The sequence below is a fragment of the Rhinolophus sinicus genome, chromosome 1 (assembly GCF_057876585.1).
Source record: "Rhinolophus sinicus isolate RSI-liver-muscle chromosome 1, RSI-T2T, whole genome shotgun sequence".
Classification (NCBI taxonomy): Eukaryota; Metazoa; Chordata; class Mammalia; order Chiroptera; family Rhinolophidae; genus Rhinolophus; species Rhinolophus sinicus.
This window is the reverse complement of record NC_142501.1, coordinates 14,203,403-14,219,878: the sequence shown is the minus strand read 5'-3', so window position 1 is coordinate 14,219,878 and position 16,476 is coordinate 14,203,403. Positions and strand designations below refer to the sequence as shown.

The 16,476-nt window shown below is 47.3% G+C and overlaps 1 protein-coding gene across 4 annotated transcripts in view; it reads right to left on the bottom strand.

The window, feature by feature from the left end:
- LARGE1 (LARGE xylosyl- and glucuronyltransferase 1) overlaps nucleotides 1-16,476 on the bottom strand; it is a 489,591-nt gene that overhangs the window by 99,305 nt on the left and 373,810 nt on the right. For all 4 annotated transcript variants that reach the window (XM_019728420.3, XM_019728419.3, XM_019728416.3 and 1 more), the window contains exon 7: nucleotides 6,773-6,877. In XM_019728420.3, the coding sequence (XP_019583979.1) occupies nucleotides 6,773-6,877 (105 nt within the window). The remainder of the gene's footprint in view (nucleotides 1-6,772; nucleotides 6,878-16,476) is intronic.

The window sequence follows — 16,476 nt, the reverse complement described above, 5'->3', positions numbered from 1 at the left end:
AGTGCTTTTTCTGCACTTTTTTAAATAGACACTGAACTTGGGAGTACAAATCAAGGGAAGGTGGTATTTCCTATTACCTGATACTTTACAAAGAGCCATTCACGAGTTTGGAAAAACCTCTCATAGATGGCCAAGACCACTCACGGATGTGGGTTACCTGGATGCCATTGGTACCATTGAGCATCGGCAGCGTTCCCACAGAAGATCATTCTGTCCTGAACACAGGTACAGAAGCACCTGACTACTTCGTCAGGTTGTCTGATTGCCAAGCCTGAGCAATTATATGCTGAAGTCAATATTATTATATAGTAGATTAATTTCCTTTTATTTCTTCTTTCTATTACAGTCAGGGCACTATATTGATTTTCTTGAAATTATATTTGTAGACCGGTAATCTCTGAATTTTATTCCAGGATTATAAAGGAGGCATTCAAAACAAGTGTTACAAAAATGGGGCATGGCCACTGGCTGAATGAACAGAAGGCATTTTCATTATTTTTGTGGGTGACTCTAAGTTGAGAACTAAAATGAGGTCAAATAACGTGACACAAATGTTGGCCTAAATCATATAAAACTCACCAGAGATAAATATAAAGTCTGTGCTTTAGGCTCAATAAATCTACTACAGAAGCACAGAATGGGGAACCTTTGGCTGAATAGTCATTCATGGAGCTTTCAAGTTGAACTCAAGTTCAACTTGAGCTTGATGTGCAAATGGCAATAACAATGTGTACTAGGAGGCTGGTTCTCACACATTGGTACGCATCAGAAGCATAGAGGGAACATGTTTAAAACAAGTTACCTGCCCTGATCTCTGTAGAAATTCAGAGTCACCTCCCTGGGTTGGGGCATGAAAGCTGACATTTTAAACAAGCGTTCTGATTCAGAAAAGTGGGAGGGAGTGCCCAGGTGAAAACACAAACCTCTGATCGTTAACTAACGTCCAGAGTGTATCGTTCAGGTCAGTGTCACCCTCAGAAAGAGAAACTGGAGCTACCCAGAGGTGGTTAACCAATCAGGGTGGCAGACGGTCCAGAGGCCATCTCACTTAGCACTGCTCCACAGGGAAGGAAGGTTTTGGAGGGCTGCTGGCTGGTGACTGGCTTCAGACATGCAATGACACACAGGATGTTGGCTAAGAAGGTGTTGTGCTATGGTGTCTACGTCCTTACGGAGGAAGATGAATGAGAACCCATCGTACAAAATAGAGTAGACATTTCTATTGTGTGGTGTCATGCACCATGCTTAGATGACAAGCATCTTTCAGTGGGATTATTCTACAAACTCCATTCAAACACTCCTGTGCCAGCAAGAGCCTGGGATACAGAGCCCCAAAAGAGGTACTCCCTGATGCCAGACTTGGTCTAGGGGCAGTTTTTTCCAAACTTGTTTTCAAAGTTCTAGATCAAGTTAAGAGTGGGCGATGCTGCTGGGTTTACCAGCTTTCTCTACTTCGGGAGTTCTCAGGAGTTCTCAGGGTCTCTACTACGTCAACATGCCATTTGAATCTCCAAGGGAGGAATACAGTATGCAGATTTTTCAACCTTATCTTCCACACCGTCTAAACACATATTAATGTCTCCTGCAATGTCTTCTGGAATTAAGTCTAGAAAATGCTGATCCAGGGTTAATGCAGGCTGATATTCAACTCTATAAATCTCAATCATGCTAGGGGCATATCTACAAATTTATTTGTAGATCTGCAAACTCTCCTCTACCAGACTATAATCTCCTTGGAGGAAGGTTCTTGGTATCATTCATTCTTTAAAAATCAGGGACATGTGCTGAATGAATGAATGAATGAATGAACTACATTTAAATCTAGTTTCTCTAGATGCAGTTATTACAGACAGAAATCATCCACTCACATTTCTTCAGAGCATGACATGATAGTTCTTGAGCCAACAGGTGGTGGTGGTGGTGGTGGTGGTGGTGGTGGGGTTCAGAGAAATGAATGCACATGTCTAGGCCCGAAGAATGGTGGATGGCAGAGGCAGAGTGAAGGGTAGACTTATATCCCACACTTCTAGTTGTCTCACTAAAGTTATTTGTTTAACAGTTCCTTGGCAAGTTGTCAAGTGTTTGCTGCTTTTGAATTCCCACCATGGAATCCACTGTGGTGTCCGACTTTGCCATGTGTCGCCTTCCACTTCTTCCCACTCCAGAGTTTGCTCCAGCCTCAGAGGTGAGTCAGTCCTTGAATGTTCTAATTCTGTAGTTCTGTGAACAAGGATTCCTAGAGAAATGACGCCTCCCTCCCTAGAGAGCCAGGTCTCCATCTGCCTGTCTCTGGCCTACTTGGGGGACTGAAAGGAACAGGATACATTTTATTTTTAAATTGTTTCTTAAAGCACATGCTCTAGTTAATATTATGTCCTTCATCTGGGGGAGGACCCACCTTCTCCTGGAGTAACCTTTGGGATCCTACACAAACAAACCTTTCTGTATACCTGCCCTCTTGGTTCTACTTTGCCTAACCTCACTCTCCAGTCACCTGCTACTTTTAGCTCTCCTTTCCCAAGTTTGTTTGTAAGATAGTCACTGTCAGCACAAGAACTGAAGTGGGTTGAATCTTAATGATCCTGTAATAAACCTTTTTTTTTTTAAGTCCTACAGACAGCTGAAGGCTGAATGGATGACAGTTTCTTACACCTAGGACATGATGACCAGACAGAACAGTCAGGAAGGAGCCCATCTCTGTGCAAGGATGCAGGAGTTGCCCTGTTTGCCACCTGAACAGTAAGGCAAATGCCCTGGGCTGGGATCTGCTGGGTCATCGCAGCTGCTGGCTGTGGTTTAGCAGCTCTCTGAGGATGGATTGAGTTGTAAACTGCTCTAAAAAGAATACGGGGGGTGAATGGGAGATGGTAGACAGATCCGTCTCTAACCTTGTAAGGTAAGCTGTGGGTTTGTGCAAGCTGACTTGGAAAGGAAAACAAAAAGGAAGGGGGAAGCTGGCTGGCTCTTTCAAGGGGAATGTCAATCTATGAGATACGTAATTCTATGAATTAGCAAAGATAATGCATGGTAAGGTACCTGGAATCGTGTCTGGGGAATGCAGCTGAACTCCATAAATGTGGCTGAATCAAAATTACTCAAAAATACTTACTCAGCGAGGCTGTGGTCAGGGGGGAAAATAAAAACGACAACCACCTTCCGAAAGCACTTTGATTTACCAGCCCTTATAGCTGGTAGTACAGAGGGCGTAGGGTGGAATCATCATACGCAGTTTACAGGGCACCTCAGGCTCAGCGAGCCCTGGGGAGCTTTCCAAAAGGCACCAAGGAGAAAAGCGAGAGTCAGGTCTTGGAGACAGATCTTCCACCTCAAACATCTCATGCTTTTTCTGGGGATTTTCCAAGTAAAACACAGTCAGGAAGCTGACATATGAACTAAAAATCATCATTTTCTTTTCCTGAAATAATATGAAAAGTTAACCTTTTTCCAGGTCATTGAGAGAGGAGAAAAACTGCTGGGTGATTGCATTAAAATTATGGAATAGCAAAAAACGTAGTGGTTCTTTCTGCCTCGAGTGCTCAGGAGTCCTTAGCAAACCTCAGCCAGTCACGTAACCACCATTTTTAAAGCAGGTGGACCCTTTCCCTGATACAGCAAATGGCAGAAAAATGCAAGAGGACACAGATGAAGATTTACTGAGTACCTATTTTGTGCCAGATACTAGGCTAGACTCATTACCCAAGTTATCTGGTCAATGCTCACACACTAGGTGCTGTTATTGTCCTATTTTATGGGGAGAAAACTAAGGCTCAAGTAGGGCAAGCCACCTGGCCAAACTCACAGAGACAAAACAGCTGAATTGCCTCAGTTTCCCCATACAAGCTGGAGGCTCACACAGGGCTTTGCTGGAGCTCCTTTTTCTGGAGGCTTGAGATGGGATTCTGGGCTCAATTTCCATGAGAACCTAAATGTCTGGATGACACATCCACCGATAGGAGGCACAATCCTTAGCGTTAAAAGAACAAATCCCCGTGACGAAAGCCAATGCATTTCGATGTCGCATATAAATCCTTTCCTAACGACTGCTTGCTGTCACTGGCTTATTGAAATGGACACATCACTTCTAACAGAGCTTTTTACCATCTGCTCTGTCCTGTCTGGATCAGCTAGAAAGGAAGTAACTCATTGCCTGGGCATATCAAGTAGGCGCTAAAAGTGGTTTAGACACTTGTATGTCTCCTGACCTCACATTCTGAGGCAAACGAGGAGGGGCGGGAGAGGACACGTCATTTCTGTCATAATAAATCCCCCAGCGGGCTACATTTTTCTTCTCCCTGCAAACCCCCATTGATGACCGATGGTTTTTGTTTTACGCAGATAGTCGTGACCCAGACGTCGTGTCCTCGAGGTACTGCAGTTTATCTCCACGTGACATTTCCTATTATTCTATGTTCCGGAAGATGGAAACGACACACATGCCAGGGCTTTGCTCTGATGTCCCTGCTGCCAGCGACAAACATGGGTCTCTCCAGCTTTACAAAGGCCTGGAGGGACGGGCTGGGAACCTGGGCAGCAAAGGCTAGCTGGGGCTCATCATCTACTCACAGCAGGAAAGCACAGGGCACCCTCGCACTAGCCCACTGTGGGCTCCTCAAGGGTCCAGTCTCCAAGCACTGAGAAGACGGCCCCCGGGAAGGTGTGCTGGGAGGGGAAGCACAGAGCCACGTTCTGCCAGAGCCGACCCTTAAATTAGACATCCTGGGGGCTCCTTATAGGGCAGAATCCAGGGCAACGCCCCTGCGAGACCCGTCAAGGGCAGAGTCTGGGGTTCACGGTGTTTTAAAAACGATTCTTGATCCTGAAGCTACTAAAGTTTAAGCTAGGAAGGTTAGGTTAGTAGTTAGCACCACAGGCCCTTCCTTATCAGTAAACTCTCTAAGCGTTAGCTTCCTGTGTATAAAACGGAGATAAGAATAGCACCTGCCTCCTGGGGTGAGTGTGAGGAGCAAATGAGCTTAACGCCTAGGAAGCAGAGGCACAGTGCCCAGCCAGTACTCAGCTGGTATGCAGAGGCACTCCCCCCCCACCATTATCAAAATCCTGAATACTTCCAAACCGGCTAATAGAGAGCTGCTGCCCGAAGACCCATCGGCCCCCTTCCCCACCTCGGCCCCTCAGGGACTCCTTAGCATTCCCCCCCATCCCACAACTCAAGGGTTAATGCCTAGCACAGCAGGAGAGCCTCCCGCAGGTGTGGGAAGCGCAGGTGCTTGGATTTCTTCACTGGTCACCTCTGCAGATGATAAAGCCTGACAGGAGGTACAGGAACAAAATTAGAGCGAGAGCACCTCGCTGCTCTGGCAAATGGCGGCAAAGGAACGGCCCCCATGTCAAAGCATGGCCTTCAGGACAGGGCTCCCTAACTGCCACCTGTGGCCGCTCAGGACACTGACCCTGGACCTTTCTTTCCTTGTCCTGGTCCCGCGTTGACCCTCCTCTGACCCACCTCTGAACTCTTCCCTCTGGAAGCTTGACTCTCATCCTTTTTCCTTTGGCCTCCGGGGCCCTGACCTCTCTGGAATCTGACCCTCAGCTCCCAGGTTGACTCTTTGGCCCTGTCCCCCACTATAGCCTCCAGGACAGGTGTTCCCTGTCTCCTTCAGGTGGCGCCATCCCCTGAAGACACTGGCACCAACCCAGTACAGCTGGTCTCAGACGCTGGGTCCCACCCAGCACTTCTTGGTCTGACCCACCCTCCTGTTCCCTGAGCTCCACGTTCTAGTCCTGACCCAGATCACGGGTCTGCATCCTCTGAGAACAGGGTACCAAAGCAGTGGCAAAGAGGATGAAGGGGAAGAGGCAGAAAGATCCAGAGGCATCTCAGAGATAGGACCCTGGCAGGACCTGAGCCTATGGAGAGGGGCTGCTCTGGCTCCCTGTTTATGCTCCTGCGGTCACACACAGGCTGTGTCTGGCCCACTTAGCCTGGGGCCTAGTACACAGGAAGCATTCAACGGACAGGAGGTGAACAATGAATGAATGAGTGAATGAATGATACTACTAACGGACACAGAAAGAAGAGACACAAGTTTGGGGTTACAGCAAGGTGGAATAATAGACTTGATTTTAGGCGCATGGTGTTTAAGGGCTCTGGGGCTCTCCTAAGCACCCATTACCAAATATTTCTCCCTTTTTTCCTTACTGGCACATGGTCAGGTTACATTTGCCTACAACCCCTGAAGGTAGGCATAGTCACATGACATACATTAGCCAATGAAATATAAGCAAAAACCATGTCACTTCTGATCAGAAACATTCAGAGTCAATAGGATGGATGTCTGTTACTTTCCTCCCTAGACAGGGAAGTATGCATCCCAACGAATCCTGAATGCCTACGGTGAGCGCAGGTCCTGGCACGCCTAAACTGGACGCGGAGTGTGAGGAAAATAAATTTCTGTTGTGTTAAGAAACTGGAATATTGGGGTTCTTTGTCACTAGAGAATGGTCTCTAGTCTATATTAACGGAGCCAAGGGGCCCACAGGCGATACTCATACTCTGATGGGAAGGTCAGTCAGGAGAGTGGCTTTGTGGTGAGACCGCCCCTGACTGCCAGCATCCAACAGCTACTTTGCCTGTAGCTGCAGCACTAAGAAAGAACTGGAAGGTGAACTGCCTATACCGTCCCCTGCAGAACTCATCCCACCAGATGGCCTTCTCCCAGCTTTGGCTTACCTCTTCTCCCAGAGGAAGGAGCCTGGGTCCTCACATCGCCCTTTGTAACCCCCATCCCACCCGGCCCCCGTCATGACTTACCTGTGTTGTAGCCTCTTCCAAGAGCAGGCCAAGGGCGGTGATTCTTCCACAGGTTTCCAAGGTACCAGTCACTCTGGTTCTCTACCAAGCCCAAAACCTGCTGACCTGTGAAGTACAGAGAATGCAAAGGTCTTAAAAGCAGCCAGTGTGGGTCGGTGAATACTGAAGAGGAGACAGCGTCACGGCAAATCCTAACCACAGCTTTCATTATTTGGAGCTTTTATTAAGTGCCAGGCTCTGACTTAGGTGCTTAAATGGTATTAACATATTTAATCGTCACACTTAGGCAGCCCATCTGTTTTTATTATCCCCATTTAATGGAGAAGAAATGAAGGCCGCCCAGAGTAGTTAGCTAACTTGCCCAAGTTCACCCAGTTAATCTGTGATAAAGCCAGAATCCCAAACCATCCATCCATCCATGCATCCATCCATCCCTTCCTTACCACTCGCAACATATATTTATTGGCTGACATACTCTTCTTCAAGTGTTCCGGTTCTAATATTCCCATAGTAGAGTAATTTACTGGCTTTCTAGACGTGAGCTGAGACAGTTTTCTCAGATCAGAGAGGAAGAAATGACCCTTGTTTAATGAGATGGGAACCCACAGAGAAGAACCATCTTTTGGCCACATTCTCACAGTGTTTTTACTCTCAGAGTCACTTTATCTTGTGTTGACAAACATCATGTCAGCACCATATCAACTCAGGAGTACCTTGTAGAGAACAATTGCTTCTCTGTCCCCAGAGCAAATCTCTGGGCCTTCTAAATAGGGTAGATCAGGTATCAGATCCAATTGCCTTCCACTAGATAGCGCTATCATGCCACGCAGACAGTATTCTCTTGGAATTATTATCAATCCCATTTTACAGACTAGGACATTGAGGCTCACACAGGACTGTAATTTGCACAGCGACTGATGGAGCCAGCATATAATTCTCTATTTGTCTGACACCCAGATCTTTCCACTGTCTCAATGCATTATTACTTACCTTTAGGACAAAGGTTTAAGATAGAAATGATAAATCTACATTTTATAGAAAAGAGAAACTGAAGCTTAGAAAGTGTAAATAATATGTTAAAGGTCACACAACTAATAATCACTGTCTTCCACAGCCAACCGATGCCTTCTGGAGCTCAAACCCTTCTATTGTTGGCCAATTTGAGAAATAAAGACCTTTCTGACCCAAAGAAAACACAGCGGTTCTTCTAGAACAGCATACTGGGTGACAGAGAACCTCCTTGGGTGATGACAGCTCCCTGAAACGATGCTGTGTGGGTTTGGTATAATTTATTTGATCAATTTATCGAGTTCCTATCTAAATCAACACCCCAGCACAAATACATAAATTAGAGACATGGGAAAAATACTACCACCCACTTTGTCACTGTGGACGATCACATCCAAAACTTGTAGAATCTCCCAGAAAAACATATCACCAACTCAGGAAGTGGAAGAGCCAATCAATTCCACATGCAACAAAGCCTGGGACGTTCGTGCAAAACAATTATAATAGCTCTGAAAAGCATGGTGCCTTCAGCTGAGAAAGCTGTATGCCAAGTCCTGAAGCTGTGACCTCATTATACAGCAAAGGGGATGTGGAGTCCTTGGCGAGGCTGGTTTATAATTACTATTGACCTCAGGTTGGTGCTACCACTTGTTTTTTTTTGGGGGGGGGCATGATGTAGGGTGTCATGAGCTCAGAAATGACAAAAGGGGAACGATCTTGCATTGAATGTAGGGTGGCCATCTGCATTTCAGGTAAGGTAATCTTCAACTATCTGAAAGTCCAAAGTCTGTATGCTGGCACTCCATGAGTTATCTTCTGCCTCAACTTCTTCAGATGGATTCTCTATTACACTTAACTCCTGACACATGCATAGGTAGTTTTGTTGCTTGCATCCTTACCACTGTGTCTTGTTCTGATGGCTCTTGCTCGGTGGGAATTGCCTTTGCCCCCTGCTAATCCCCACGGGGCATCCTTTTGGGACCATGTTTAGCAGGAGGTCACCCTAAATACCCCGACATCTAAATGATCACTTTAGCATCACTGCACATGAGATGGGCGACATGAGCTGACTTACGCCCTCTAGAGGACAGAGTGGGTGATACCCAGGCACGGCCGGCCCCTCATCTGTAAGTACCCATCTCCTACATTAGGTCCAAGGGCAAGGGATGCGTAGTAGCTAACAACACAATGAACACTAATCAATGTCCGCTCAATAAATGATGTCTGGTGGGTAAATCTCTCCCGATTTGGAGACCACCGATGTTAGCGTATGAATGTCCCCACTTTTCTGAAGGTACAAAGCATTTCACCTTCTCCCCATTTACCAACATGAATACATTCCACACTCAGCTCTTAGCACGCTGGCATCTTCCTCACCTGCATGAAAAACTGCAGAGATGGGGTGGCAGCCCCGAAAACAACTCTTACATCCGATGCTCTACCGAAGGCCTGAACTCAGGTCTTCATCTCCAGAGGAGTCCTTTGCACGGTTCACCTTAACTCACGTTATCACAAAGGAAAATATCCAAATTGCCCTTCTCTCAGTTAGCACTTGAGCTGCATTTCTCATGCTGGTGGTCCATAGCCCTTTCATGCTAAGCCAGTTGTCTTTAAGGTTAAGAAAACTAATATCCACTGGGTGAGAAAGCAAAATAGTAAACCACCACTAAGACTTCTTTTTGCTTTTTTAAGGTGGATTCATTAACTGTTCAGTTGACGATTAAAATGGTAGCTGGGTTTTGCACCTGGCCTTGTGAATCCTGAGCTCAGTGTAAACCCCAGCCCCCACCTGCCGCCACCAGCACCAGAGCTTCCGTGCACCAGGAACCATGTGCCCAGTGCAGCCAGAGGTAGAGAGCAGACTGGAGTCACACCACCTGGTTCCAGTTCCTGACTCTGCCACTTTCTGGCTGCGTAGCCTTGAGAAAATTACTTAACCTCTCTCTGCTCAGTATCTAACTCTAATGGCTATTGTGTGTGTTTCAATGACTTCATATGTATTAAGTGCTTAGAACTAGGGCCGGCACATACTAAGCACTATATAAAGTGATAGCTATTTTTAAATATCATCATCCAAGTCGTAAGCTTCTGAAAGAGAGCAAGCCCATGCCTGTAGTTTTCTTTGGAGGTCATCTAGCACAACAACTGGGTCATTTTAGAACTGTGTCTCTAAGTGGGGTCTGAGGGTAATTGGCTTCGCAAACACCTGGGTTCTCATTAGAAGTGCAGGGCCTCAACCTGAAAGTGAATTGTGACCAGGAGGCAGCTTCCCCCAGGAGGCAGCTTCCCTCTATGGGTCTGGTTTCTAGGAGAGATTTCCAGGCTTCTTGCCCTAACCCTTTCTCTGTCCCCATGGGCCAGGGACGAGTTACCTGACTGCTGAGTTTCAGAGAGAACAGATTACTGGTAGTTTATCCCTCTCCCATCCCTCCCCTGAGGGGCCAAGTCTGCCAATTTAACTTTTCTCAGTAAAATAAGGTGACGTTTTGCTCTCATTCCTTTATCTTATCTCTAAATCAGTTCAGTATATGGGGATGAGGGACTAATATCATATCTAATTCCCTGGGACCCCAGCACTTCTAAATAAGAATTCTGGCCACTGAGTCTAGTAACCTGCACTTAAAAAAAATCCCCGGGTCATTGAAGTGTACATTAGAGTTTGAGAATTACAGATTCTGGTCTGAAAGCTCTGTCCCCGCCTTAGTCAGGGACAAGGTTCACTTGTGGGGTCACTAGCACTCAATAACCTCCTCTGGTGTCTAAATCAAGCTCATAAACCAGCAGAATTCAGGGGTGGCGTCCAGAGTTACACTTCTTAAATAAGTGGTGAAAAAAATGAATGCCTGCACCAGATTACTCAGGTTCAAATCCCAGCTCCTCCACTTATTAGCTGTGTGACTTTGGACAAGTTACCCAACCTTTCTGTGCCTGTGTCTTTATTCATTTGTAAAATGGAGTTAATAAGTAGTACATGCATCAGAATTATTTTTTTCCCCCTCTAGGCACAAGTTCATTTGTGAAAATAAAGCTGTGTTCTTTGCTTATTCAAACATTACCACTGTCAATGTCTACAAAACAGTAAAATGTTTAGTAGGTATTTGCTGTTATCATTACACCCAGAATTCCTCGGTCCTGTAGTCTGTCCCATCTACTTGGATTTCTGGCGTCCGCAGTCTCGGCCATCTCCTTAGCTGACATGATGTTCACTCTGCCCAGACTTTGGTTCAGTTGAATATCGATTGAGAGTTTGCTTTGTGTCAGACACCACACAAAATACTAAGGAATCAAAGACAAATAAAATATAGTCCTTGCCCTAGAGGCAGAGCGAGAGGAGAAGACAGATAAACAGTTCAGAAGCAGTGTGGTACTACTTGCAGTGACAGAGACACTGATAAGCCAGAGGAGTGGGGGGCAGGTTATAATTGATTCTGTGGAGGAAGGTCAGCGTCTCTGGTGGAGCCATCTACCATATCCCCTCCTGCATTGCAGGCCACCTCTGCCCCTTCCACACGGACCTCCCAATTCCCAAGCTTCCCCCAAACCTTTTCTAGCAATGGTGCTGTCCTATAACACCCTTCTAAGCAGAGAGTGTGTCCCCTGGGGCCCCAGTCACAGTGCATGAGACAGGTCATCTTTTACAGCTCGGCCAACCCCAGCCCATCAGCCAGGTGGCATCTACACTGCAGCCGGGTCCGCAAAGGTCCAAGTCTAAATCCTTCACCTTGATGATGCAAACACATCCTTGGCCTGACATCCCATTAGGAGGTAATATCCCAGGGGATTCCTCCTGGGGAGATGAGAGGGGTTGCCTGTGTGCTGCCTCCCTCAGCATCTCAGCATTCCGCACCGACTGTCTCATCTTCTTAGGAGTTATTATAATAAAACACCGTGACTAACAGAAAAGGCTTTGTCATTGTTTTCTGTGCTGGCCCTGTGGTTATGATTAAGTGCACTGTTGCCTGTATTCCTTACTCTAGGCACAAGTTAACTTATGAAAATGAAGCTGTCTTCTTTGCTTATTCATACATCACCACTAACAGCCAGACAAGAGCCAACAAGCTTGCTATTCTGCTGGGGCCCTGGTGTCAGTGTCACCAGCCAGCAGACGGATGGCTCCAGGCTGGGAACTCCCCTCCTCCCGCCTGCCCCAGCTTGGGCTCCAGGCAGGGCTCCTGTTGTTCAGAAGCTGAAGCCCCAGGAACAGAGACTGGTGCTGCTTGCCTGTGGCACAGGGGCGTGGGAGGGGCACGCTGGGCAGTCCCTTACCCCACCCCCAGGTATGAGGATTAGAGAGACAAAGGGTAGATTAGAGAGACGAAGCGTTTTTAATCCAGACAAAAGAGGGCCCTAGCCCCAGCTCCATACGGCTGGACCAGGGCACCACTTCTCTGAGCCTCAAGTTCCGTATCCTAAGCGGGCAAGAATACAATGTACCTCCTGCCTCCAAGAAGGGATGTGCCGATCAAATAAGATACTATAGTTTAGTGGTTACCAGAGGGTAAGGGGGATGGGGGGTGGGAGATGAGGGTAAGGGGGATCAAATATATGGTGATGGAAGGAGAACTGACTCTGGGTGGTGAACACACAATGGGATTTATAGATGATGTAATACAGAATTGTACACCTGAAATCTATGTAATTTTACTAACAATTGTCGCCCCAATAAATTAAAAAAACAAAAAGACACTATATGGAAAGCACCTGGCTCGTGGTAGCTGTCCAACTGAAGGCATTTCTCTTGCTCCTTTTAGCCAGTCATTACTCATAACGTCTGAATCTCCCTGCGTGCTGACACGAGCTGCAGCGACTGCCATTTTGCCACCAACCCTTCCCTGCTGGCCCTTGTCCCCACCCCACTGGACCTTTCTGAGCCCTTTAGCTTCTGTGACACCAGTCTCTTGTTTTCCTCCCTCTGAACATTCTCTCCCTGCCTCCCCTTCAACGCTGGGGCTCCCCAACTCCCGTCCTTGGCCCCCTCTTCCTCTTGCTTTACATTTTCTCTACTGGAGCTACTCTAATGGCTTCAAACACCACGAGTAGGAAGATAAGCACCCATCTCCATCCCCAGCTGAGATGACTTTCCAGCGCTGCTCCCCATCTTCACTTGGCTGTTTCACAGTGACCTTTAACTCAAACTGACCAGGACCAAATCCATCACCTTCTCCCATAAATAATGAGCTGAGCCTGGCCTACTCTATTCGTTGGTAGCACCAAGATCTAACTTGTCACCGATGCTAGAACCTCTGAATCAATTATGTCACCTCCCTCTCTTCATTCTCCACACGTTCGCTATAACCAAATCCTACAGATTTTACTGACTGTTTATCAAGTTCTCCCCCCTCCCTTGCTCTACCACGTCCACATCATGTCTCTTTTCTAGGTCACTGTCATGCAGGGTCTCTGGTCCCGCTCCCCGCACAAGAACGCAGGATGGCCAAACAGGAATACCCACGGAGCCATAGGTAGGGGAGTCATACCACTATAGTCTCGCTGGCGGCTGGGCTGGAGACATAGGAAGTAGGGGCCGCAGAAGCCGCAGGAGCCACACTATCCGACCCGCAATCCGCAGTCCGCTTCTCTGCCAACCAACCAACCCCACTTGTTTTCCTCTCCGCTTGCTAGCATAGCCACTGGCAGTTATATTCGTGGCCAACAGCTAACTGGTAACAGCTGATGGCCAACTAGTTATAGCTGATGGCCATCTACTACCCGAGCCAGCACTTTCCACATGAAGCCGAGAGCCTGGAAACTGCTCTCCTGGCTCTGTCCCCACAGTTACCTTGGCAGATTCGTACTTGGTCACCTTTCCCCCAGGTAAGCCCCCTTGCCATTCATCTTGCCCAGCAAGAGACATATTTTTAAAGTGAAAGCAGAGAATTTTGCTTCCTTGATTAAAAACCTTAATGCTCTTGAGGCCCAGTACAGTGTGACTGGATGATGGACGGATAAATGAATGGATGATTTAATGACAAATAAATATTATCTAAAACTCACCATCCTAGCCCACCTGGAACTGGCGGACTCTTTCAGACTGGGGTGGGAGTGGATGCGTTAACCTCTCCAGGTAAACACCAGGAGAAGGGGCTCCAGCTCTGATCACGGATGCTTCCAGTACAGTCTCCTTTTTCCCATGCCCAGAAAAGGTCCTGGGTGCACAGAGCGAGACTGCCAATCACCACTGCCTCTCAAACCAGCTGTGAGTTCACCTTATCCCAGCAGGTGAACAAGACAGTGTTATCACCAGGGGCCGTTCTGAGTATCAGCAGACAAAACAACGATGCCCTTCCAGCCTCACATTTATTCTAATAAGCTAATTTAAAATAGCAAAGTCTTGAATAGTCATACCATTCTGTGCATGTCTGAGGGCAGGATGGCTATAATAAGGAAAACATATAGCATTAGGTTACCATTTACAAAACATCCTGAAAGAATTGCTCCACCAATGCCTCTGGTTAGTGGGTGCAGAAGAATGAAACATTCCCTGAGGAGATGCAACACAAAAAGGTATTTAAACAGCCCTGAATGGGTTGAGAGGGATTGTTTCTGAACGGTGCATGTTTCACAGAAGTTCATGAGAGCTGCCAAGATGTTCGTGATCGCTCTGGAGCCACCTATTTTCACAGGTGAAGCCCAGAGAAAGGGGGTGAGGTGTGTAGGAACATACCGTCTGTGAAGAAGCTGGGATTCCATGACTGACGCTACCTTTGGGGATTTCTTCCACGTGCAAGCTTCTCCAAGCTTACCCAGGGTTGACTGCGTACCCTTGAGATGGAATCCCTGTGCTCTGGCTGAAAAGGTTCTTTTGCCAATCATTTTGTTTCAGTGACTGGAGGAAGGAAGTTGATTCATGTTCTGCCAGCCCTGATTTCATTTGGAGATAAATACTCTGTCCTTGTTGACCTGCCCAACTGAGGGATTATCCCTTCTAAGGAGAATTAGAATCTGTGTCACTCTAGAAGGTAGAATTAGGCTGAATGAATGAAGATGGAAGGAAGACAGATTTTGCTTATTATAAGCCAGCACATAAGCAACCATTCGAGTTCAAAGGGAGATGAGCTGCTTTCCTGGGGAGAAGCGTCTAAGCACAGGAATGGCTCTGGAAGAGGCTGTGTGAGTCAGCCTTCCTCCAACAGGAATTCACCGAGTCCCCACTGGGCACGAGGCTGTGCCAACTGCTAGAAACACAGCAGTGAAGAAGACAGAGCCAGTTCCTGCCTTCTGCATGTATGCTCTACAGAGAGCTTGGCTAATGTCTCCCAGGCCCCACCCCGAACCGCACTGAAGCAGATTCTCTCAGGGTCAGGTCTGGGGATTTCTTTGCAAAGGACAGCCCCATTAATTCTGATGCACAGCAGAGTTGGGACCTTGGGAGTGGGCGGTCACCTAGCAGGCATGCTGTGGTGTGCGGTTCTGCACCAAGTAGAAGGCTGGATCTGATGCCCTTAAAGGTCCCTTCCAAACTGACTGTGAGATCTCTTTATTCTAAGCCAACACCGAATTTTCTTCATATCGTCCTCATGCTGAACTGCCCCCACACATTCTGCAGCTACGTATGCTGCGTGTGTATGGGCATGCCTGCCCTTGACAGGCACCTACTTTTCTGAGGGCAGCCCCCTCTGACACAGGTTAGTTAACATGTTGTTAAGAAGACAGGAAGGTCCTTGGTAGAATAAACAAAAGATAGCCATAGCTGGAAACTCCAGATTCTGAGATAAGACTTTCACTCCAGGACACAATGTAATGGAGCCTTGAGATTAAGAAGTTATCTCGTAAATCCCTTTTGGCTGGACAAATAGAACAGATCTGATAGATAGAAATGGATAAAAATGGGTTATTTCTCGTTAATCCCTTCAGGATGGGCAAACAGAAGAAACCTGACACAAATTCCATTAGAAGGTGCCAGCTCCCTTCTCCAAGCAAGCAGGGGAAGGTACAAAAATAAGAGCCCTTGCCTCAGTCACGGGGCACAAAGTCAGAACCCACTTCTGCTCGGGAGCTGCAACCCTTTGCTTTAAATAAACTATCCTCTTTTACAACTCCTCATCTCTCCTTGGTCCCTGCCTCCATTCTTCGGTTTCATGAGACACGATCCCGGCACTCACAGAAATTTCCTATGTCACCTCTTTCCAAGCACTTTGCCCAAGCACTGGACGACGTGTCTTCCATGCGTCGTCGCAGACTGCCTTACAACAACCCCACGAGGTGGGCACTCTGCTGAGCTCTAGCTTCTGGAAAGGAAACTGAGGTTTAGAGACGGAAAGTCACTTGTCGAGGACAAATGGCTGGGAACCAAAGAGCTGGGGCTTGGGTTCAAGTCTCTCTGTTGCAAAAACCCATGTTTTCACACCTAGACTCATGGTTAGGAAAAATGTGCAAAAGCCTTTCTCTCCCCAGGGGAAGGGCTGTCACTGGTACCGTGTGGACAAGGCTCCCAAGGACATGAGAGGATGGGCAGAAAGGCTGGTCAAGGCATATGTGACCAGCCCTCCTGTTCCTGCTTGCAGGGCCACCTGGGGCTGCAGGCAGGGGTCCAGGACACTGCAGAGTCCTCTGGTCCCCATCAAGGTGCTGAGTCTAATTTCCTTGACCACTAATCCCAGGGCACTGAGCTGAGAGCACATCCTACCCAGGGGCATGTAGGGAGAACAGAAAAAAAATGCGTGAGACTCAAAAAATGCTCTGCAATCCAATAAAGG